The sequence below is a fragment of the Thunnus maccoyii genome, chromosome 20 (genome assembly GCF_910596095.1).
Source record: "Thunnus maccoyii chromosome 20, fThuMac1.1, whole genome shotgun sequence".
Classification (NCBI taxonomy): Eukaryota; Metazoa; Chordata; class Actinopteri; order Scombriformes; family Scombridae; genus Thunnus; species Thunnus maccoyii.
In genome coordinates, this window is record NC_056552.1 from 17436923 (window position 1) to 17458903 (window position 21981).

The 21981-nt window shown below is 38.1% G+C and overlaps 3 protein-coding genes across 7 annotated transcripts; 1 reads left to right on the forward strand and 2 right to left on the reverse strand.

Moving 5' to 3' along the window:
• Positions 1–522: 522 nt before the first annotated feature.
• Positions 523–7370, forward strand: ube2ib (ubiquitin-conjugating enzyme E2Ib). The gene is made up of 7 exons (XM_042397618.1): positions 523–839; positions 2851–2929; positions 3050–3133; positions 3477–3549; positions 4693–4802; positions 5242–5321; positions 6580–7370. The coding sequence occupies exons 2-7, from the start codon at positions 2864–2866 to the stop codon at positions 6641–6643; spliced, it is 477 nt and encodes a 158-aa protein (XP_042253552.1). The 5' UTR covers positions 523–839; positions 2851–2863; the 3' UTR covers positions 6644–7370.
• On the reverse strand, positions 7021–11672 carry LOC121887069 (interleukin-21 receptor). The gene is made up of 8 exons (XM_042397617.1): positions 11282–11672; positions 9925–10051; positions 9646–9836; positions 9368–9522; positions 8680–8857; positions 8481–8586; positions 8301–8379; positions 7021–8230 (listed from the first exon to the last, which is right to left on the reverse strand). Exons 1-8 carry the CDS (start codon positions 11403–11405, stop codon positions 7757–7759), a joined length of 1434 nt encoding a protein of 477 aa, XP_042253551.1. The 5' UTR covers positions 11406–11672; the 3' UTR covers positions 7021–7756.
• A 2944-nt stretch (positions 11673–14616) lies between these two features.
• Positions 14617–21519, reverse strand: si:dkey-220f10.4 (tubby protein). 5 transcript variants are annotated; one of them, XM_042396369.1, is made up of 14 exons: positions 21339–21519; positions 20771–20837; positions 19716–19875; positions 19393–19620; positions 19085–19225; positions 18719–18871; positions 18469–18629; positions 18162–18323; positions 17903–18015; positions 15712–15826; positions 15524–15622; positions 15262–15433; positions 15010–15152; positions 14617–14711 (listed from the first exon to the last, which is right to left on the reverse strand). In XM_042396369.1, exons 1-13 carry the CDS (start codon positions 21365–21367, stop codon positions 15019–15021), a joined length of 1734 nt encoding a protein of 577 aa, XP_042252303.1. In that variant the 5' UTR covers positions 21368–21519; the 3' UTR covers positions 14617–14711; positions 15010–15018. The 5 variants fall into 5 exon arrangements, with proteins under 5 accessions (XP_042252303.1, XP_042252301.1, XP_042252300.1 ...); XM_042396367.1 differs by having other exon boundaries at positions 15027–15152; positions 20771–20840; positions 21339–21517; XM_042396366.1 differs by having other exon boundaries at positions 20771–20840; positions 21339–21516.
• Positions 21520–21981: the final 462 nt, after the last annotated feature.

The following is a 21981-nucleotide window of genomic DNA, read 5'->3' on the forward strand; positions in this document are numbered from 1 at the left end:
GCTCAGACACAGTTGCCTGAGAAAATGCCTGTCTAAATGTGGATGTTACAGTTTTAATTCGTTTTGTTTTCACACGACAAACAAGATAATGCTCCAAAATATGTTTCTATAACCCAGAAAACAGGTTGAGGGTTAATTTAAACTCATTAAAGTAAAAATGTACACTGAATATTATTTGATTTGTTAAATATCTGGGTTAACGGTCTTGAGCCTGGTCAAAGATTACATGTGAGAGAAGATAGAAATCCGTCACTTTGGAAATCTTTCGCCTGCACGTTCCTGAAGTGTGAAATACGAATAAATACTAATATTTCATTTCACATAGCCATAGACGGCTGAAATGAACTGCAGATAATCTTAGTAATACATTAAAAGCGTCTCTCGTATGTTTTCAAAGTGTGACCTTTACTTGCTTTCTGGACAAGTAACGTTAGGCAGTCGCACTGCGCATGAGCGAAGAGCAACAACCGCAAAGCCAAGATGATCTTCACCAACCGAAATGTGCTTGTGTGATGCACTGAGAGCTATCAGCAAAAGCTATGCTGCTCGAATGGAATGGAAACTAATAAAAAAGTAACCAGATAAAATATTTTGGCCAAATCCGTGACAGTTAAAAAAAGACACAAACCGTCAACATATAAACGTGCAGTCTGATCTTCCTAGGGGTACTTAAGCAAAGACGGAAGTAATTGGCGGATGACTGTTTCGCTCCGCTGTCTCTGTCTGGCTTGAGTCGGAGCGGGTGGTTTTTCAGGAGGGAAACTTTACAAGGTTTAACGGGATTTGATCACGATTAATTCATTTCGCTTAATTACCAGAGCCAGCAGCCACACTGAAAGGTAGGAGGACACCTTCATTACGGAACATGTTAATTTTGTCGTGTATTATGACATTTTACCCGCTTCGTTTTGCGCCATTTTCGCTAGTTTGGTAAAGCACAAATGTGCGCCTTTTTAGCTCTGGCGTTCTTTGTCTCTATTCTTTAATGGGTTATGATATGGTTTATTCCTGCAGGATATTTCACATCCTTGTTGGCTATTCCCCTAGTAGATATTATTAAGCGTTAGAAGAAAAGGCAGCTTTCACTTTTCTCTCATCCGATATGTATCCAAATCAAGTGCTTTTGCGCATTTGTGTGCTGCATCAGGCCGTGTTCGTCGCTAACAGCGCCTGTTGGAATAATACAGCGTTAGCACGGTTCTGGCGCACATGAGTTAGCTTGTCTAGCTAACCGGCTAGCTTTGCTAATCAAATAGCTTTGAAAGCGTCAGTTTGTCAACGTTTGCGTCCACAGCAACTTTACACTGAAGCATGAAACACATTTAATGTTAAGCCCATTTAGTTTCAAAACACCAGTAAAGCGTTTTGTGTGGACATGACACCACCGGCTAACTTGGCTAGCCCCTTAACGTGCTAGACATGTCGGTCTTAACTGTTACTTTTAGCCATATTATTGTCATGTTTTAACCAGTTAATGTTAGGTTCATGTTGACGATATGATATAACGTTAGTTAGAGTACAACTCTGCTGCTTTGAAGTTAGTAAGTGCTGTTTGGACAGTTACTACTTAACGGTACCGTTTTGTTGCTTTGCCTCGTTGCCATAACCTCCAAAGCATCGTTGCTATAGAGATCATTAGATATGCTAATGAAAAGCCTTAATTACAACCCTGTTTAACGTTGTGCATTGAAACGGTCTAGCAACACTAGGTGTAAAGCTAGCTTTTATTATAGGATAAGTTGGGTCACAATCACACAACCCCCCATGATGTGCCATGGAGGGGGAGGAGATTATCCCAGCCATAATTATAACCAGGTGATTTTCTGTTTTATCACACCCTCAGCTGGATAGGAGCTAATTAAATCACTTGACGTAGATGCAGGTGTGTGTGTAGGAAGTTCTTGACTGGTGCTTACTACATGCATATTGTCAGGTTTTCAACTTCTAATGCAGGGATATTAGTGTTGTTGCTCACTTTACAATATGTTTATATTCACACTTAGACTCATACATTAATGTAGGAAGAGCCAAACTTATCTTTATTTATAAGAATATGATGATATTCACCTTGCTGTTCTGTGCTTGCTTAACAGAAGCTGTGGTGTGCTTATATCTAGGGCTGCAACTAACAATATTTTTATTATCGATTTAATGTGTCAATTATATTCTCAATATTAATCAATGAATTGTCTGGTCCATAAAATGTCAACAACAAAAAAACATGTCAGTCGTGGTTTTCCACAGCCCAAGGTGACGTCCACAAATCCTGTTATGTCCAAACCATCAGTCCACAACCCAAAGATATTTAGTTTACTATCCTAGATGACAAAAGAAAGCAGAGAATATTCACATTTGAGAAGCTGGAATCAAAGAATTTGAAGATTTTTCCTCTTAAAATTACTCATAACTTTATGAATCATTAAATTTATAAAATGAGAAAATGGTGGAGAAAAAAAAGTCCTTCCTATAGCCCAAGGAAGATGTCTTTAAACTGTGGGTTTTGTTGGACCAACTTTTTTTTTTTTTTTTTTTTTTAATATAATAAAGCACCAAATTCTCACATTTTGAGCAGCTGGAACACGCAAATGTTTTGCATGTTTTTGTCTTTATAAATAACTTAATCAATTAACCAATTTATCAGATTAGTTGCTGATTAACTTTTCTGTCAATTGAATAATCGTGTCATCTCTCAAAACAACATCATGCATGATGATTACAAAGTCAGTCAAGTTTTCGAAGCAGTCATCTTCTCCACAAAGTTTTGGATTTCGGGTGAATCCATGTTGTGGAGTCAGACTTGATGTCAGTTGTGGTTTAATGTAATTGACCTGATGTTCTCTTTCATTACAGGAGTCCACAAATCATGTCTGGCATTGCATTGAGCCGGCTTGCCCAGGAGCGCAAGGCATGGCGGAAGGACCATCCTTTTGTAAGTTTGCACCTGTTCTGGCTTCACTATGCTGATCTTCTTGAGCTTTCATTAGATGGTGTATTGTCCTCTTGTAATCATTGATATCTTTACTGTTTGCACTCTTATTCATTTTCTCAGGGATTTGTTGCTGTACCAACAAAAAATCCAGATGGAACCATGAATCTCATGAATTGGGAATGTGCTATTCCTGGCAAGAAAGGGGTAATGTGTTTTTCTAGTTTGATTCCTAGCATTATAAGATTTGACATATCTGTGGAAATAAAAGTTCTATTGCATATTAAAATTATAGAGGCATGTCTTACATGTCATCTTGTGCCAGTTTAAGTATCCAACACCTACAAGAGTACTGTGCTTTCAAATTTGAGAAACCTAAATAGGTTTGAAACTTGATCATTCTTAATAATGGCTTGAACAGCAAGTCTTAAACCTGCTTTTACAAATATACTGGCAATAATAACAAGGTTTTAAGAGTCATTTTGGTGTTAGCTTGTGTGAATGTGAGTTTCTGTTAAGAGGATAATCAAATGACTGTGTGTCTCCTCAGACTCCGTGGGAAGGAGGCCTTTTCAAACTGCGCATGTTGTTCAAGGATGACTATCCTTCTTCACCTCCAAAATGTGAGTTATTGTTTTTGGCCCGTGTTTCTGTGTAACCACAAGTGTTATTGTAATAACTGTGGATACTAGGTGTACCTTTTTTTTTCTTTCTTTCTTTCTTTCTTTTTTTTTTTTAATAGAAATCTATCAGCATTTTTCAGTAATTGGATGTTTCTAACAGCAAATACTAGGCAGAAAAGGGCCTCATCTGGAATGTAAAGCCTCAAGGGCATCTTTCATTATCAGGTGTAATTTCTGCTGGCCAGAGTTACTGTCTGGGTTGTTTTGATGGCTCAATGACGCCCATGTTAAATGAAACATCAAGGAAGTTGAAGGAACTTTGAGACGCCCCAGACAAGAGCCATCAAGCTTTCATAATGTCCCTGTGGATGTATCGATTCTGAAAACTCCACTGTGATGACCAAATCCAGTCTTGTAGTCTGTGATCTCCAACTGAATCTTAAATGTCTTCAAACACATTAAAGTATTGTTGTGATGAAGTGGATCGTTTATAGCCGAGGACTAAGTCTTCCAGAGTCAGCTGAAGGGTTTCAATAATAATCCTATGGTAACTCTGTGGTTTATTAGAATAACACACATGCACTCTCTCATACTGAAGCGGAAGCAATGTTGGACCTGTCTGAAACCTCAGTTGCAATGGGTTTAATAACCTGTGTTGACACAGCACTAGCAAACATAATGTTGATGCATTGTTGGGCATATGGTTTTTTAGTCTGTTATGATTCATAATATCTGATGGATTTTTAGTTTGCAGCCTCAAGCAGTAGTTGCCTTCACACATGCGTCCTTTTAATGTTCATTTGAAAGTCAATTGGACAGTTTGGCTGCTTGTATTTCGTAACCTTGTATACAGTACTGGCTAATTGTGTGATCCAGAGAGTTACGTTACCACTAAGGGGTCGCACAACACTAGGACACTCTTGACGTGTGATGCTTCTAATATCCAGCAACAGGAATCTTGGGCAGTATTGGTGTCTGAATGTCACATTAAAATAACATCACACAAGCTGTTGCCTTTTAAGTGGAACAGTTCGGTCAGTTTATGCAGGGAAAAAGTCTAGTGACATTTCTGGAGTTTATGTTGTCTGACATTTTGTAATGGATCCCAAACATAAGTGCACTTAACATTTTGTTGTGTTTCAGGTAAATTTGAGCCTCCACTCTTCCATCCAAATGTGTATCCATCAGGCACAGTATGCCTATCTATTCTAGAGGAGGACAAGGACTGGAGACCAGCCATCACAATAAAGCAGGTTTGCATTGCCAAGCATTGTTTTTTTTCTCATTTTTATAACTTTAGAGTCACATTGTGTGTCTCTAAATTCATGAATAAAAAACACACTCATTCTTCCCACCTCCTTATATCAACTTTCAACTTTATTTTTGGAAGCATGAGAAATAAAATCTACTGGCTACTATAATGTGGCAATTTTCAGCTATCTTGGCAGTTAAAATTTGAAAGGAAAGATTGGACGTATGTCCTGCAGAGTGTAGCAAGTATTTTGATATTCAACGTATCATTTTAATCTGCCATTAAGATCTGACCGTTTTTTTTTTTATAAAAGTGTTGAGCAACTGACCCAGATGTTTTGCAGCCCAAAGATATTATAAAAAGCCATTTGAAAAAACTCAAACCAGATAAATTGCTGATCTATAAAACCAGCTTCTTCTCATTTATTGAATTTCCTACAGATCTTATTAGGTATCCAGGAACTCCTAAATGAGCCAAATATCCAGGATCCAGCCCAAGCAGAGGCTTACACAATCTACTGGTAAGTGACATTGGATTTCTTGTTTTCATCTCTCATCTTTGTATACATAAACTGACATGTAAAATTGTTAGAAGGTTTACAAATATAGATGCACCGATCAATTAGCCACCGATTGAAAACAGACGGTTTTCAGCTGGCCGGTCAAATTACACACATGTGCCACACATAGCCGCAAGATGATTCGCATCATGCACACAGCAGCACAGACAGTAACATTACAGCCACAGCCAGTTTTAGAGTGTGTAACACACACACTCTAAAACTGAATGATATGAACTACAGCAGAGACTCGCTGTTGACTGATGACGTTACAGTTTCTATAATTAATTTACTGGTTTTATTTACTGGCAACATGTCACACACCGTCATTACAACCACTAACAGCCAGGGCTTAGAAGGTGGCCTGAGCCCGGGCTACACCTGGACCATCCCAGGTCTGTAGCACGTAATAACTTTTTTTGAGATCAGCTTTTGGTTCAAGAGACCTTCAGTCTGGTCTCAGTTCATGACAAACTGAGTGGTCATCGAGAGAGCTTGTAGAGAACGAGACAGTTGCTGTTACCAAAGCAACACTACAAAACCTAGAGGCAGAAGTTGTATTGTTGGTGCCTCTCTTCCATTGTCTTTTATAACCAACCAGTCGTTAACAACTGTTACTGCCAATCTTAACTGCCAGACAAGGATGATTAGGAGTTGAAAGTTCAGGCTTCTTATAAATATTGAAATGTAGACTTGAAGAAATTATCCTGAAGAATAATGATTGAGGTAGAGTTAGTGCGTGTGCATGCACTAGAGGTCAGGATGTGTTTTAACCATATGCTACACCATGTTTCACAGTTTATTTTTAATCCACAGTATGAGAATAAAGTGTTTGTCAGGCATTGATGTGGTATAAAAGCTGTAAATTCTCCAGCTCAGTCTTAATTTGCCTCACATCTGAAACCTGAAGGCAATAAATATCTTCTGCAAACAGAAAATAGCTTGTGCGCAAAGATAACAAAAATATAATCCTTTAAAGAGCTCTGTAGAATACCTGTCAAAAATACGTGTCCAGCTTTACAACCTGAAAAACAAACGTTATATAAGATCATTTAGGGAGGTTTTATGCATTTTGTTCTGTGTGCAAAGATTTTCAACCCGTCTTATTAGTCAAAATATGGGAAATGTATCTTTTCTGATTTGAGTAAAGGATCGGAGGACCATGATAACCCCCCCACTTTTTTTCTTTTTTTTTTTTTTTTTTTAACCCTTTTTCCAGCCAAAACAGAGTAGAATATGAAAAAAGAGTTCGAGCACAAGCCAAAAAATTCTCCCCCTCATAAGGGCGAAGACTTGCTCCGCTGCGGCAGAAGGAATGGGTTTAACAAGAATCACCTCCCCACTCGGTCTCAATGAATGTGCTCCTCTCACATCGGGACTTGCTTAAAGACTTCTATTTAAACTCCACACATTCTGTGCCATCCGCTCTCCTCTGACCTATCAATTTTTGTTCTTAATCGCCAGTTGGCGCATAATGCTGGGAGGGGAGGGGTGCTTCAGCACCCTGGTCATTTCTTTTTAAACATTAATTGTCTTATGTGGTGCAAGGGACACAGCTCGGTACCAGTTTCATCAACTCCATGCAAGCTGGCTGTCATCAATGTCCAAGGAAGAAAAATGTCTTTTTGTTTTATTTTTCTCTTTCACAGGGTCTATTCCTTTATGTTTCCCCCTTTTTATTTTCCATAAATTTAATGTAAAATTAGCTTATTTCATTGTCAGTATTTCAACTGCTGTATAATGAATGGCACTTTTATACTGTTGTATCTCACTAGTGTCTCTAGATGGCTCTGTCTAATTCTCTTTCCCAGGTTTTCTATTCAGCATGCTGTAATATATGATAGAATCTGCTGCCTTGGCTGTGTTTTTGTTATTCAGAGTGTTTGCTATGGATTAAATAAAGATGGCCACAATGACTGAGGCAGGTAGGCTTACTTCTGTATCAGACTTTAAGGTTATATGGTGCTTTGTTCATGTATGTGTTGGCGTAAATAAAACTTTCTACAAATGTCTTGCATTTTATTTATTAAATGATTAAACTATACAGTAAGGTTTACTTAATATTTCATCTATCATAAACAAAGCAAGCTATTACAATTCAGTGATGGAAATTTGTAGGCAAAATGCATTTTTCTTCAAATCTGAAAAATATTTACAGTTCCTATATGCAATTTAAGCATTTTATGGTAGCAAAAATATTAATGATTAATCTTTTATATATTATCTACAGTATGCATGGTGGTAAAGAAATATTTTATAAATTCATGCCCACTAAATCACTTCTTAACAGCCGACTATCTCCTGTACTGTGAAGGCAAAAGTGAAGCATTTGGTCATTTACAGCTTGAACTACATCTTCACATACTTTTACTGTCTTTACATAAAAACATATCAGTTTATGCTTGCCCAAAGGCATCCACTCTGATAATCTCTGCTGAGCAAGATCTTGTTGAGGGGCTCCCATGGCACTCTGCTGTGACCGGACCAGGCTGCTGGAAGGCGCTCAAGGTACAGTACTCATTGCAGTACCAGGGAGGGTCTTTCTCGAGGGATGTGTCGCTGCAGAGCCAGCACCCTGAGTCTCCTTCAGCAGGGCTCTCGGGCTGAAAGCTGAAGGTCAGATTTTTCAGCAGGCTCCCTGAAGATGACAGTGGAGCTATGGTGCTCACTGCGTACGGGACGCCCAGTAGAGAAGGATCGCAGCCTGGGTTAGTTATGTTGTTGTATGCGCTGCCCTCCATAAGCTGCTGGTGAAAGTGGGGTGGACAGTCTTCCTCTTGCACATCTGCACACTTGGTGAGGGTGTAAATGTGGAGTGTTTCCTCAGTTTTCAGCATGTCTGCCGTGTTTTCTTGTGTAACCACCCAGCTCTGTAATCACAGTCATGTTTAGGAACATTCCCTGGAGATAATCATCAGTATTTCATGCGCCAAGCCTTACCTTGAAATCTCCTTGGCAGTCACTGTATAGGGTATGGAAATAGGGTGCTGGAGTTGGGATAAAGGCATTTTGCCTCCATCTGTAAGTGTGAGGAATATAAAGATTATCTGGTTTTAGGAAATGGCTTTTGCAGTACTGTGCTTGGGATGTGCTGAGGAGAAAGCTGGAGGAAGACCTTACTTTTTAATTCGAGCATAGCACAAAAGTAAGATGAGTGGCACTATCACAAATATGGGGATGAACACCTTCATACTCAGTCCAGAAACAATGGCAAAAGTTGAGAAATCTGTGTGGGGAAACAGAGTGACAATAAAGAAGAGCAAACTTGTGGGGAAACTGTATAAATTGAGTTGGCTGTCTATTTTGGGGCGAGACTCACCGCTCAAGGGTGCCTTCGTTGTCCAGTGAACCTCAGAGGACCATTCGCTCCACTCTCCCTTGAAATGAGCCTTGTTGGGGCTGGACCGTACTCTTGCACCGTAATCAGTGTTTGGCACAAATATGTGATCATCCATAGAATAGCTCTTTCTGTCTGTGTTGATTTGATGAAATGCCACCTGGAAGGAAAGGATCTAATGAAACCCATTTGTGCCTCTTAATTACTGGTAAAAAAAAAAAAAAAAAAAGACAAATCGATCCCACAGAGCATATGATGTTTAAAAAAACAAATGAAAAAAGTCATCTCAACTGCTTTATTAGTATTTTTATCTTGTCATAGACTTTAAACAGCAGATGTTTTGACATGTCATAGCAGGAAAAGTACAGTCCAACTGGTATTTTACTTGAACCCTTCAATTGATTGAATTTTAAAATCTAATTCACATAATTCAGCCATGTTTAGTGAGACACTAAAGCAGAACAAAGCCATCATTATGTTCTTAGTTTAGCATGTCTTTATCTATGACAAGTCAAAATGTCTTTGGTGGGAAAGACCTATGGGTTTCTCATCACCCACAGACCATCGCTAGACTGAGATGGTGGCCACAGATGAAGTCGTGGTAGTTTCTCATTTACATCTTCGATAGACCAAAACTGTTTCCTAAAACGATGTGTTAATGGGAACTTACATCATCTTTGTCTTGTCTTTTGTAGAAATGGAGCTGATAATCCAGATTATCGACCAGGCTGGTCTGATCGTATTTCTCATAGGTGCTATTCCAGGTGAAGTGGTGTTGGCTTGAGTTTTGGCTAACTGTGAGGCAGCACGGTGGGTTTGGTTTAACTGATGAGAGGACACAGTAAAGAAACTCCAGATGCAGGTTTTTAAAAAGGCAGACATTTGTATTTTTTATATATACTATATATGTGTGTGTTTTGTATGTTCAGATGTCATTATGCTCCTTACTGTTCTGAAATGGCTCATATGTTTCATCCAGCTGTTCGCAGCTTTGAGACCCATTACTTTGGTTGTGACAGAGTGATATTTCAAAGACATCCATATCCGTAAAACAGTCATCATCATCACGCACTTTAACGGTACAGAAATAATCCCCATTGGTGTTTGTTAGCATGCACACAAAGTCCTGCGTTCTGAATCTGAGGAGAGGAGAAGCAGTAAAGAAACACAATGTCATCATCACATTTAAACTCATCAATAATTTGTTCCAGTAAAAAAATGTCTCACTCGGTATATGAGATTTTGAGCCAGTAGGAGCTGTTGCTGTCTGAAGTTTTTTCTGATGGTGCGATGGTCAGGGAGCAGCTGATGTTGGTCAGGTAATCATTCACACAGTGAAGATGGTGGTCCACAACTGGAAAACACACAGGTAATGTTTCATTTGGACTGTTCAGAGTTGCTACACAACTATCCGGACACAAATTATCAATTTTCAAAAGTGTTACTTTGTATTGTTAACTTTAAGATGAGCCCAGACACTGACTTTGATTATACCACTTATCTTTCCACTAAGTTGTTACTTATGACTGTTCACGGTTAACAAATCATCTATTAATGTATTAGAGATCATTCACAAACCATTAAACGTTTCAACTTTTTGAATTGCAGTTTCATAAAGTGGGAGGACTTGTGAGAGATGGATTCAAAGCAGTAGAGGCAGATAAATCCTGACTTTTAGCCCCTATTTTGAGTCAATTTCAAAAAACCTGCATCCTACAATTCCAATAAAGTCTACAGCATAACAATATAGACTTCTGTTAAATGCCTCTGGTTGGAGAATATCCTCTTTGTCTTCATTGTTATTTTATAAATATATCAAGAAAGACACCTTCCATGGACTCTTTGACTTCCTTCTCTTCTGTACCATTCAGTCCAATAATCATTGCTGAAGACTTAATAACATCTAAAACGGCAGGCTTTATGGGTGACTATGACTTACAAACATGTAAAGCTGCACACTTGTCTTAAAACAATACTCGAATGCCCGTATGTATATTGAAAAGGTTTGGCCTGGTCATACTATTCACAAAGAGATCCCCTCCTAAAGCAATTTCATGGCGGACAAAAAAAAAATCCAGCTGAAGTTATTACGCGGCTTCTGACTGAAGCCTCATATTAACTTCAGTCATTTTTACACAGAAGAAAAACTTCTTTACCATCTTCATTTGAAATTGTTTTATATCTATACAGCCAGTTTTATTACAGTGACCAATAATGTTTTCAATGTGCATATGAGTATTGTTTTCAGATAGACTTAATACCTTTAATGGTTCAATGTAAAATAAAACTGCAACATTTATTAATGACTTACCAACATGTTTGATTAAATTAATAGATGTTTATATGTTTTTTACACATTACACCATGAACTCTCTGGTTATAACAATTAAGGGTTTTTCCCTTGATAGTGCATGTCAGCCTTCTCCAAAAATGGTTGAAGGTCAAATGGACCATGGCTGAGGTCCTTTCCAAACAATTAAAGTCAGCAATAAAGTCAACAAAGGCTCTGTGCAAAAGCATCTCTATAAGCTTTTTGGATAATTTTCAGATTTTTAAAAACAGGAAACAGTGGTAGAGACATAACCTGTAAGAGAATGTCCATGGAGACAGACGATGTTGGGAGAAACGAGCAGAAACACGACCAGCAGCATCAAGTTCAGCCTCGGTATAGAGGTCAGATCCATCACACCAGCTGCTGACTCAGACATCACCTCAGCCCCGAGAAGTCTCGATGAAGTAAGAACCTTCTTTAATGAAGACCAGAGGTGGGAGGTGTCACTCAGCCTCTTCACGGTGATAGCTATCACTCACATGTCTGGGAGAGGATGTGTTTTTTTAAGAGAGCAGTTGTAAATGGAAAGTGTGCAAAAGGCATAAGACTGCAGCTTCTCACCTCACAACCACACAGTCTCTCGTACTGTGCTCTGAGTTTGGTATGTCTTTACATAAAAATTGGATAAGCAAGTCAATTTTGTTATCAAACTTTATTTTAATTGCTTTAGACAGCAAAGTATAAATGAAATAAATTAAATATTTTATAAATCTGAAATGTTTAGAGTCCGTTTATGTTCCACTCTTAAGAACTTTTATACATCTAAATACTTTCTTTTCAGTGTTTATGAGATTTCTTTACGTGTCTGAGGGAACCTTGGTGCAAAGCTGCAAAACATTCATGTCATACAAGTCCTGTGGTCAGATAGATTTTGACTGATAGATGGGTTGATAAAACACCAGAAATACACATGCAACGGTGAAAAAAACTACTGCACAAGTTTCTCTCTCAAGTTCTAAAAACAAAAAAATAACACAAAAATGCTCCTGTATGTCCTTTATAATCACTAATAAAATTTGCAGAGTGGGAAGAGAGTCTACCAATGTCTGCTAAATGTTATATTCCTTAAATCACAATGATTTAAAATAGACTTCATTCTCATGAAATACCATCAAACCTAGTCGTTTCTATGGAGATTGGTTATGTACCTGAATGTAACTCAGTTCACAGGAAGCTTTGATTTCTGCTTAGATTCAGTTTTGGGACAATACATTTTGAAATTGGTCCATATTGTACATCATCGATCTTTCAACTATTTACTGTCTGCCTCTATACAGTTGCATAGTTTACATACGCATGTAAGAAGCATGGCACTTAATTGATTTCAATGACTTCTACAAAACTTTTTTTGCCACAAAAAAATGTCACAAAGAAACACATTTTGTACATTTTCTGTTCTCGTCTTATGAAAGTATAAGAAACTGCTGAAACACAGGTGTCACTTTCCTTGGTCAAGTGAGTCTTCTATGTGGCCTGAAAAGTTCCTGTGAAAGACAGAAGGCCCTGCGTCCAAAACCAGCACCAGCACCTTGACTCAAGTTTGTCGCCGATCGCATGGACAAACAAGAAACCTTGTGGATGAGTGTTTTGGGTTCAGATAAAACAAGAATGGAACTATTTGGCCACAATGCCAAGATGCATGTTTGGAAGAGGACAAGTGAAACATTCAACCCCAAGAATGTATCTACTGTGAAGCATGTGGAGGGCAGTATCCTGCTTTTGGGGCCGCTGGTAGAACTGCATAAGCTGAATGGAATAATGAGGAAGATTACCTCAGCATTCATATGTCCACACAAGGAAACTAAGTGGTTGAACTCTACCAGTTCTACCAAGAAGAGCAGTCAAAGATCCAACCAGATTTCTGACAGAAGCATGTTGATGGCTTCCAAAAATGGCTGATTGAGGTGGTAGGACATGCAACCAAATACTAGCTGTGCTCCCATTAGACCTTGTTTTATTGTCTGAGGACTCAGATTAGTGAATGTTTTTTGTGAAAAAGGACGTGTTTTCAAATCACTGTTAACAGAAAAAACAGTGGCAGAAATACTTATTATCCAATCCCAATACTGCCAGTATGTACCTGTCTCTTACAAGTGTATGTAAACTTATGACTGCAACTGTACATAAGGAACAATTATATTCAAATGCTCTGAACATAACATTATAAACTATTTTGGGGAAAAAAAAGAGATTTTACCTCACTAGTCCAGCCAGGTGTGTCCATCCAAAATGTCCCTTGTGGCACTATTACTACACTGAACTGACAAAACACATCGTGTGTATACATAAAACAAGTTTTAATGATTAAAAATGCCTAAAGAAATAAATAATGTGAAATACAATAGGACAAAACATATCGGTGGTTCTAGGTAGCGTAACTTGAAATTGGCATATGTTCATTATTGTGCAATATACAAGAGTGTTGTGCAATGTGTAGAGCAAGTGACAAGATCAGCTGAATGTTGCTCGCGTGTTGTGGTGATTCAGTAAGATAAGAGTTGACAGTGAAGGCTCAGTTTATGTCTTTTCCTCTGAGCATTGTGAACGCATGCTGTTTTATTGATCCAAAGACCACATTTCACCGTGCTATGTACAAAGTGCATACAGTAATCAGCTTTGAATCAAGAGACATTATCAGCAGGCTGACACCGCATGCCAGTTCAGTTTAAGCCTACTGATTAAGCTTTTTAAATCTGATTACAAAAAAAAAGATGTGTTATTACATGCATTTTGCAAGACTGTTCTCTCCAAATTCATCACTCATGAAGCATGCTGCAAAAAGCTACTAGCAAAGGTCAAAACAACACAACTCTCACAAGGTAATTTGTTTAGTCTTCAAGAGCATTTGAACAGGAAGCAAGTAAACACTGCATGTTACTAAGCAGATAGTCATGTTGAGATAACAGAAGTTTCAGTTTAATATGGGTTTTTGCTATTAAAAATATCTTACATACACTTGTGATCATCTGACTTTACCACAGAGCGTAACAGAGGCCTATTATTATTAGCTGAAACCTGAATGACTTTCTGTCCCCCCGTGTGAAGCAATGAATACGTGACTGTGAAGCTCTTGTGAGATGGAAATATTTTCAAGTCAATATTGTGCAAGAGCAGAAACCCTGACATGGCTGGCTCTATCTGCAACTTGTTGCAGTTCCTCTATATCTGATATGGATAGGTTATTTTTTTAGTACTTTGATAAAAAAATGTTTCCTTCTTTGTGATAAAGACTCTAAAGATAATAGGGAGATGTCACATTTGAATGTGCAGATTGCTGATAAAGATGTTGTGTTTGTCAAGATTTTGGGCGAATCTGCTGAGACTGATGGCATTTAAGGAGAAGAGCAAACTAGTCCATGTCAAAGAAAAATAATATGATATTAAACGATAGGTTCACAATTCACTTATAGTGAAAGTGCATTATGAGGGGTCAGTATGAACAGGAGGAATGATTGCAGCAAGTTTTAATGTTCTTTTGGGCACCTAATTATTGTTTTAGGACAGACTTGAAAAATTGTGAACTTGTCCTTTAAAACACACAGTCTCTGAAGCACATGCAGTGTTTATAAAAGAAATAACAATTCCCAGACCTGCAAACATTGTTTTATTTTCATTTAATATTTCACTGGTAGTGTTTACACAGTTGTCCTCAATATTTTAATTGCACGAATCCTTTACACATCTGGCAAATGTAAAAAAGAAAGATAATTAGATTAACTTTTACTAACTTACATTACTTTGCTTCCACTTGAATATAAAATCAGTGGTAAAATAATACTGTACCTATAAAACAAGTCTCCTCTGAAGTCTAAGTCTGTACACACATTTTTTGTCCTTATTGAGTATATACAAAGTATTATGATGCACCAGGATACAAAACATTCAAAATGTCCCTGTTGAAAATTATGGGTATAGTAACATGTACATTTTTTTTATTATTCTATCTAGATCAGGGATCTAGTTAAGCACTTGAGGCATACCAGCATGGGTCACTCACAGGCCAGTTTGCCATCAAAGGAAGACAAGGTGATGGCAAAGGCTTGAAGAGCACACATGGGGAAACTGTAATCCATGGAGAAGACGTTCTCCGCAACACGTCCAAACTGCATCACTATGTATTCATCTGGAAGAGATCAAATTGAGACGGATAGCGGTGAAGTCATGAACGTAGACAAAGCAGCCATTTTTATTGATGAGAGAGGAAGAGAGGCAACAAGTCAGTCTCATCTTACCGTTGTCTGGGTGGATGATCTGGAAGTTTTTGACAGAGGCCTGGGTGACACGCCCGTGGAAGTTAAGCACGTAGGACTGAGTCTGTTCGTTCCAGCTTGGGGATTTGTTCACCAGGGTGATCAGTTTGTCAGTGGTACCGTTGGCGTGGCAGACCAGTAGGGTCTCAAGATCCTGGAGAAAATTTCAGTTCACCTAAAGTATTTCAAACGTAACCTACATCCTCACAGGTTTTATCATCTGAATATTAGTTTTCAAACGTACATTTTTTGGACGAATGGACACTCTTTCACCGTTATCCAGCATGCCAGGGATGATCACCGTCATTTTCCTAGGACCCTTAAATCCCAGAACATTCGTCTCCTGGAACATGACAACTGATTGTGTTACAGGTTTTATTTGTTGATATGCTGCGTATGTGTGTTGAGTGTATATAATGAGGTTAGACTCACATAGCAAATTGCTGCCAGCTCTTGCCTCACTGATTCACATTCTTTGATGAAAGGCTTCTTCTCAGGGTTTTCTCCACCATCATAAACTGTGAATTTTGTACCCAGGACATTGGACCTGAAACATATTAGACTCATCTCATAAATGATTCAGAGATGACTGAGTCAAGAAAAAGAACAAGTCATCTGTGTCAGGTAAAAGGTGAAAATGAAATTAAGAATAAAAAACAGCCTTGGAGTGCAAATTTTTGTTTCTATGTGTCCCTTAATTACAGAACAAGAAATAAAATTGGAAAACATTTGGTTCCAGTTTAAGCAAGTGCAGTAACATCCTCTCTTGTTCCCTGTTTTTTTTCTCTCCCTATAAAATGCTATGTTCCACTTGCACAGGTCATTAGCTGTAGGTGCAGTATGATCAAGAACCATGGTTACAAAAAAACAAAATTGCCTCCAAAGTTTACAATGTTACATTAGGGACAAGTGGAAGTGAAAAAATAGAGGCTGAAAGCAATTTTATCATTTCAAATTTGGCAACAGCTTCCTTTCATAGATCATCTTCACAGCAGACATTTGGACTTTCATAGTAGGAAAAGCAGGTGGAAATAATCACATTATTAACAGATTCATTCCATTTTGGTATATTTCCAGGAACTGGAACTGGGTCTGAATGCCTGAAATCCCAATATATTACATATTGCACTATATTTTACCGTATTATATATCATTATATTTGTCCACCATTTTACTGAGTTATTATTCTGGAATTTATACACACAATAGTGCCCTCAAAAAATCCCTCAGTGCAACAAAAAAAAAGTGTTTGTGGCATGTACACTACTTTCTGCTATCCATCCCCCAATAAAATGCACCACAATCACAGTCGTGAGACACTATGACACTTGTTAGTTATGGTGCAAAGTTGATGAGGGTTAGCAAGTGTCCAAAATCTCAATTTACTGCTTACTGTAGTTAGCAGTAAATTAATATCTATTATATAGATATTAATATCTATTATATAGATATTAGTATCTATTATATAGAGAACAGACCCTTTTGACTTGTCAAAGCCGCAAAAGCACAGGTATTGTGCAGCCCAGTATTGTGCATGGGCACTTACTGACAAGGCTTACTGGGACAATTAATGGAATGGAGCCATCGTTAATATTGTTATTTACACTTGTGCTTTTTTCTGCTTTGACAAGTCAAATGTCTGCTGTGAAAAGGGTCTATAGTGCATGAGTGAACACCTAAATGTCATGTAGCATTATTATTAAAGTCCCCCACTTAAATAACACTGAGGGAGAGGGAGTGGATGCCATTTTAGGGATTTTAAAGTGGTACATATGCTTTTTATTGTGGGAAAACCATATCAGACACACATTACTGTTTCAAGCAGAGTATTTTTATATGTCTCAATAAATATCTGCAGGGGATCTTTAAGGTTATGAATAGCATCTGTGTTTTTCTTGCTATGACATGTCAAACTGTCTGCTGTGAAAAAGGTCTGTTTCATAGCAATGTCTGTTAGTTGTGAGGACTGTTTGGTTTCAACATCAGTTGATCTCTTGCCCCTTGTACACTTGCTAAAGGCCTCTTCTGCACTTTGTACAGAACAAAGTAGGCTTACTAAAGGGAATAAATTAAAGGAAGACAGCATGTTTAGCCTATCAGGGACCAGTTTACACCTCCTGGATGACAGATGAATGCAATTAACCAGTTGGTAGGCTTTTTGCACGGCAGACATTTTGACACATCATTACATATTAATGACTTATGCATTACATCCCAGGTGTTGTAGTTCCAGGGTGCTGGTGTTGTGCATGCTGGCACACTGGACAAGCTCACTGGGATTCTAAAATGAACTCATCAATCAATGTTATTGGTTACACCTGTGCTTTTCCTGCTGTCAACAGTCAAAATATCAATGATTGAGAGCTGCTTGTTTTTGCTTGGCAGTAATGCATTTTTTTTCAGTATTTAAAAGGATTTTGAAAGGTTTTTATAATCTAAAGATGTTGGAGAATTTTGCCACAACAAAGAGAGGCCATGTAATTTTTTACCTGCAGTTACAATGTGAAAGTTACCAAAAATCTGGAGTTTCATAGTTTATTTATACCAGATTATACCAGAAAAAGATCACAAATTAAATCAGTTGAGTCTTCTTTCACAAGGTAGAAACAAAACAGACGCATACCTTAGTTTTCCTATGTAGCAGTTGGTGTCTCTGGACAGATTTGTCAGGTCAGTGGAGATGAGATAGTTGGATGTTTTGCACTTCTTCCTTTTCCTGCCTGCCATTAGAAACACCTTGGTGGTGGCACAATGGCAAACAAATTGCAGAATAGATCAGAACAACAAAGAGAACTTAGATAGAAACCTGACAGCAGTCCATATTATTAGGGCTAAAATCTAAATTCAAAATGATTGTTCAACTTTTTTGAGAAAGTACCAACCCTCTTGCCGTCCTCCTTCTCCATGTGGAGGTAATAAGTCGGGTAAATGCCCTTCTCCACACCGCTCCTGTCCCTGGTGACCCTACACTGGATCGTTGTGTTTTTGGGGGCAGGACGCAAGGCAAACTTCTCAAGATCCTCCACTGATATTGGAGACGTTGGCTGAAATGACGAAGAGTATAACACACTGAGAATGATTTCACCTCTCATCATTTTAACTGCTGAATCAGAATAAGGTGCATACTCGCCTCATTTTCTTTTGACTATACTCTAAATAGTTAAGATTATTTTACTTGTGATGTCTCACTCTGTCATTAGAGTCACTGCTTGAAGATGAAGTCTCCCTGTAGTTCGAGTTAAGGGAAGCTAGACTCGGCGTAGTTTTCTCTCCTTTGGTTGTCTTTCTTTCTTTTTTCTCCTTCTCCTGAATTTCCTCATCTTTGTGCTCATCGCTTATTTGGCACCTGGCTGTAAAAATAACACACGTGATATTACTCTTCTTTTTTTTTTTAACAGCATCATGATCATAAAGTGTCTCAGCACAGACAGTTACTCACACGTGTCGAGTTGTTTTTTCCTCTTAGTTGATTGAGCGACAAGCCTCTGGGAGCTGTCTTCCTCTTCATCTTCACTTTCATCGTGTTTATTCTTCTTTGCCGCCTCCACCCCTGAGTTTATGTCAAGGGTTGAATCTTCCTGTAAGTGTTTCTCTGTGAAAGAAGAGACATTTAAATGCTGTAAAAGCTGTTACATACTTATGTTGTGTATTTATATGGTTACAAACTGAAATGTGTGTAATACTAACAGCCAGATTAATGTGAAAGCTCAATGTGAAACATTGTGAGTCAGGAAAAACATGTCTATACATTCTAATATGCAGAAAGCTGATTTATTATTAATAAATTCACAAACACTGCTGTTACTTTTACGCTCTTGTTTTGTCGTCTTGTTTGTCTTCTGTGTATCTTCAGATTCCTTCGTCTTGTCCTTCTTTTTAGTTTTTTTCTCTTTCTTCTCCTTGTCTTTGTCCTTCTCTTTCTCCTTTTCGTCATTCTGCTCCACTTCTGAAAAAAAGCAGTGAATAATTTATTAAAACAAAGTGTCTCCTCGTTTTATGTGTTGTGCTCATGAAAACATAGAACATTAGTGGACTAATTGCTGTTCATGTAAGGTCCCAGACCACCAAGGCCCCAAAATGTACATGTATGTATTGTGCTTTTCATATTCTTACGTTTGGCTTGTTCTTTTTTCTCTTTCTTCTTTGTCTTTTTCCCCTCCACCTGGGGATCATTCTCCACTTCACATTTCACCTCAGGCTCTTTGTCGATCTCTATGTTCATTTTCTTTGGAATAACAGGCTTCTCTGAGGGCATCTCATCTAGCGTCAAGGTTGCTGTCAGGTCACATTCGCCCAGTGTGATCTCATCCAGCGGGTTATCATGGGCGTATTCAACTTGATCTCCAGGACACAAAATAAAAAAACAAACGGTTTTATTAAATGTTTGAATTAGGCCATACTGTGGGATTTGATCATGACATTATTCCAATACTAACCACTGAGGGAGGTGTTGCTCAGGGATTGGCAGATCAAGAGAGGTGTCTCATCTGATTTGACAGCTTTGTGTTTTCGGTTCTTTTGGCGAGGATCCCGATTGGCTACCACCATTTGAGAATCAGCCCGTTTCTTTTGCTGCTTCTTCATCAACAGGGTTCTCTGTAGGAGAGATTAGATTTTAGATATTGCAATAGCTCCACAACTGGACTCTTTTTTTTTTTAAAAATCTTTTCACTTCAGTATTTTTATCATTCGCGTTTACAGTGTATATTGTTGGTTAGGTGAAAAGCTGTGCAAGCAAGAGCATTTAATTGCTTGTACTTTTTTAATGCCTATGATGAAAAACTGACCTGACCTTAAGGTACATACACTACAGATTTTATGAACCAAGTTCTAACTATAACCCAATATTCTATTATTTAAACATTATTACTGTTATTTTAATGAAAAATGGACCAGACCAGTAGATAATTCATTAAATTATATTAAGTTATAAGTTAAGTTATGTTGGTTGCTGTAATTTAGGTAATTCTAAATAGAAACTTGATGAGGAATGCATCATTATTACTGTTTCCTACTACTACCATTCCTATTAATTTAGGATTAATACTGTCAGTATTGGTATACTGCTGTTGATCTTTCTGGTATCAGGTGTTAATAAAGTGCTCTACTTGAAGATAATAGCCTACATACTGTATAGTACCCACTGTAACAAGATTGTGACTTAATGTTGAGCAGTGGCTCCAAACAGCAGGTGGTTCTGACACACACAGGTAGCCATGACCTCATCAGACTCAAGAAAGCTTTATTTCTTTGCAAAGCTCAGCATCATTTTTTAATTTAAAACAGAATGTTTGCTCCACTGTCAGCATGGAACATAAGTATTTATCTTTAAAACAATGAAAACATAGAGTAAACATGCACCGTATCAACTTAAAAGTAAAAAGATGATTGTGACTCATTTTGAAATTATTCTTGCACAATTTCGAAATAAACATATATGTGATATTTTATGTGTAAATGACATCACACAGCTATGATTGTAGTTCTTTACCTGATTGTCCAGCTTCTGTTGTCGTATATCTGGTTCCTCCATGTTTTGAGTGAAGAGCAAAGACTCACTGCTAATTACAGAGTAATCAAAAAATAATGAAGGATGTTCAAAAACAACAGATGAAATGCACGATGAAAGTGTTCAGAGTGAGAAGAGATTCAGTGTCCAAATAAATAGAGCACTTGGAGCAATTAAACATGGGAGCGGGTGTTTGGTTGTGCCACCCTGCTCCATCTGACAGTCTGTTCACCTGCATGTAGCAGAAGGCAAAGTGGATTAAAAGGGGATAATGTTCTTAAACTGCACTGCACAGCTCAGTCAGTATGGACAAGCAGTCTCGGGGACAAGGCAAGCTTTGCATGACTGCTTTATGGAGATGCCAGGCCTATAATGTTACAGCTGAAACGTGAGAGAAGAGATAAACAGGAAGGTGATGCCCTGCTGCTGCCGGTCCATTTACCAAAAGTCAGCAGTCTGCATCGTTTAGCCAGGCGTAAACAGTGTAACACGGAAGCCGCAGTTATCACCACAAATTGCCCTAAAGCTTCCGAGAAAAACCGGGTCTTACCCAAGGTGCATCACTGAACGTCGCGGCATTACAACACATCTCCTGAGGAGCCAGTAAAATCTCTAAGAAAAACATCCTAGAAACATAAACAAACACAACAACAGATTAACTGGACACTCTGGTTTATCTCGTTGCCATGGATACAGCTGCCACAGCGGCGGGGAGAGAGCCGAGAAAATTAATCAACAAGTCTGAGACCGTAATCACCACATTAATGTTTTGTTGTTCTGTGCAGTACCTGTGACAGACAGCTGGTATTGGTGCACTTTTGAAGTGTTGGCACACATTTTCATCCCGATTTGGCGCACAAATAGGCCTACTTGTTTACAGGACCGATTTTCAACCTGATTTTCTCACTGAATTAATTAACAAGTTCTGAAAGACTTGTTACAAAGTTTTTGGGCTGCATTTATGTCATTTTTAATATTTCATATTTTGCACAGCCTTGTTTTTGTATAGGTCTATTTTATATAAATTCGTCATATTTGTAAGTGTATTGAGACTTTTGTGACGCACTACAAATCATTTCATTTCCCTTATCTGTTCTGTACCTATACCTAATAATAGGCCTTCAAAGTACGCTTGTAATAGTATAGTACTATTGTTGTTCTAATCGAAATGTAAGTTAGGTCATAGCAGAAAA

Excerpts from the sequence above, each read along its gene's own strand:
- ube2ib (XM_042397618.1), top strand. The coding sequence starts at position 2,864 with ATGTCTGGCATTGCATTGAGCCGGCTTGCCCAGGAGCGCAAGGCATGG. Across the intron at positions 2,930-3,049 it reads GGCGGAAGGACCATCCTTTT|GGATTTGTTGCTGTACCAAC; the intron begins GTAAGTTTGCAC and ends TCATTTTCTCAG. Across the intron at positions 5,322-6,579 it reads GAGGCTTACACAATCTACTG|CCAAAACAGAGTAGAATATG; the intron begins GTAAGTGACATT and ends CCCTTTTTCCAG.
- LOC121887069 (XM_042397617.1), bottom strand. The coding sequence starts at position 11,405 with ATGTCTGAGTCAGCAGCTGGTGTGATGGATCTGACCTCTATACCGAGG. Across the intron at positions 8,587-8,679 it reads AACGAAGGCACCCTTGAGCG|ATTTCTCAACTTTTGCCATT; the intron begins GTGAGTCTCGCC and ends TTCCCCACACAG. Across the intron at positions 8,380-8,480 it reads TGCTATGCTCGAATTAAAAA|ATGGAGGCAAAATGCCTTTA; the intron begins GTAAGGTCTTCC and ends TCACACTTACAG.
- si:dkey-220f10.4 (XM_042396367.1), bottom strand. The coding sequence starts at position 21,367 with ATGCCGCGACGTTCAGTGATGCACCTTGG. Across the intron at positions 18,872-19,084 it reads GACAAAACAAGAGCGTAAAA|AGAAACACTTACAGGAAGAT; the intron begins GTAACAGCAGTG and ends CTTCTTTCACAG. Across the intron at positions 15,153-15,261 it reads GATCATCCACCCAGACAACG|ATGAATACATAGTGATGCAG; the intron begins GTAAGATGAGAC and ends GATCTCTTCCAG.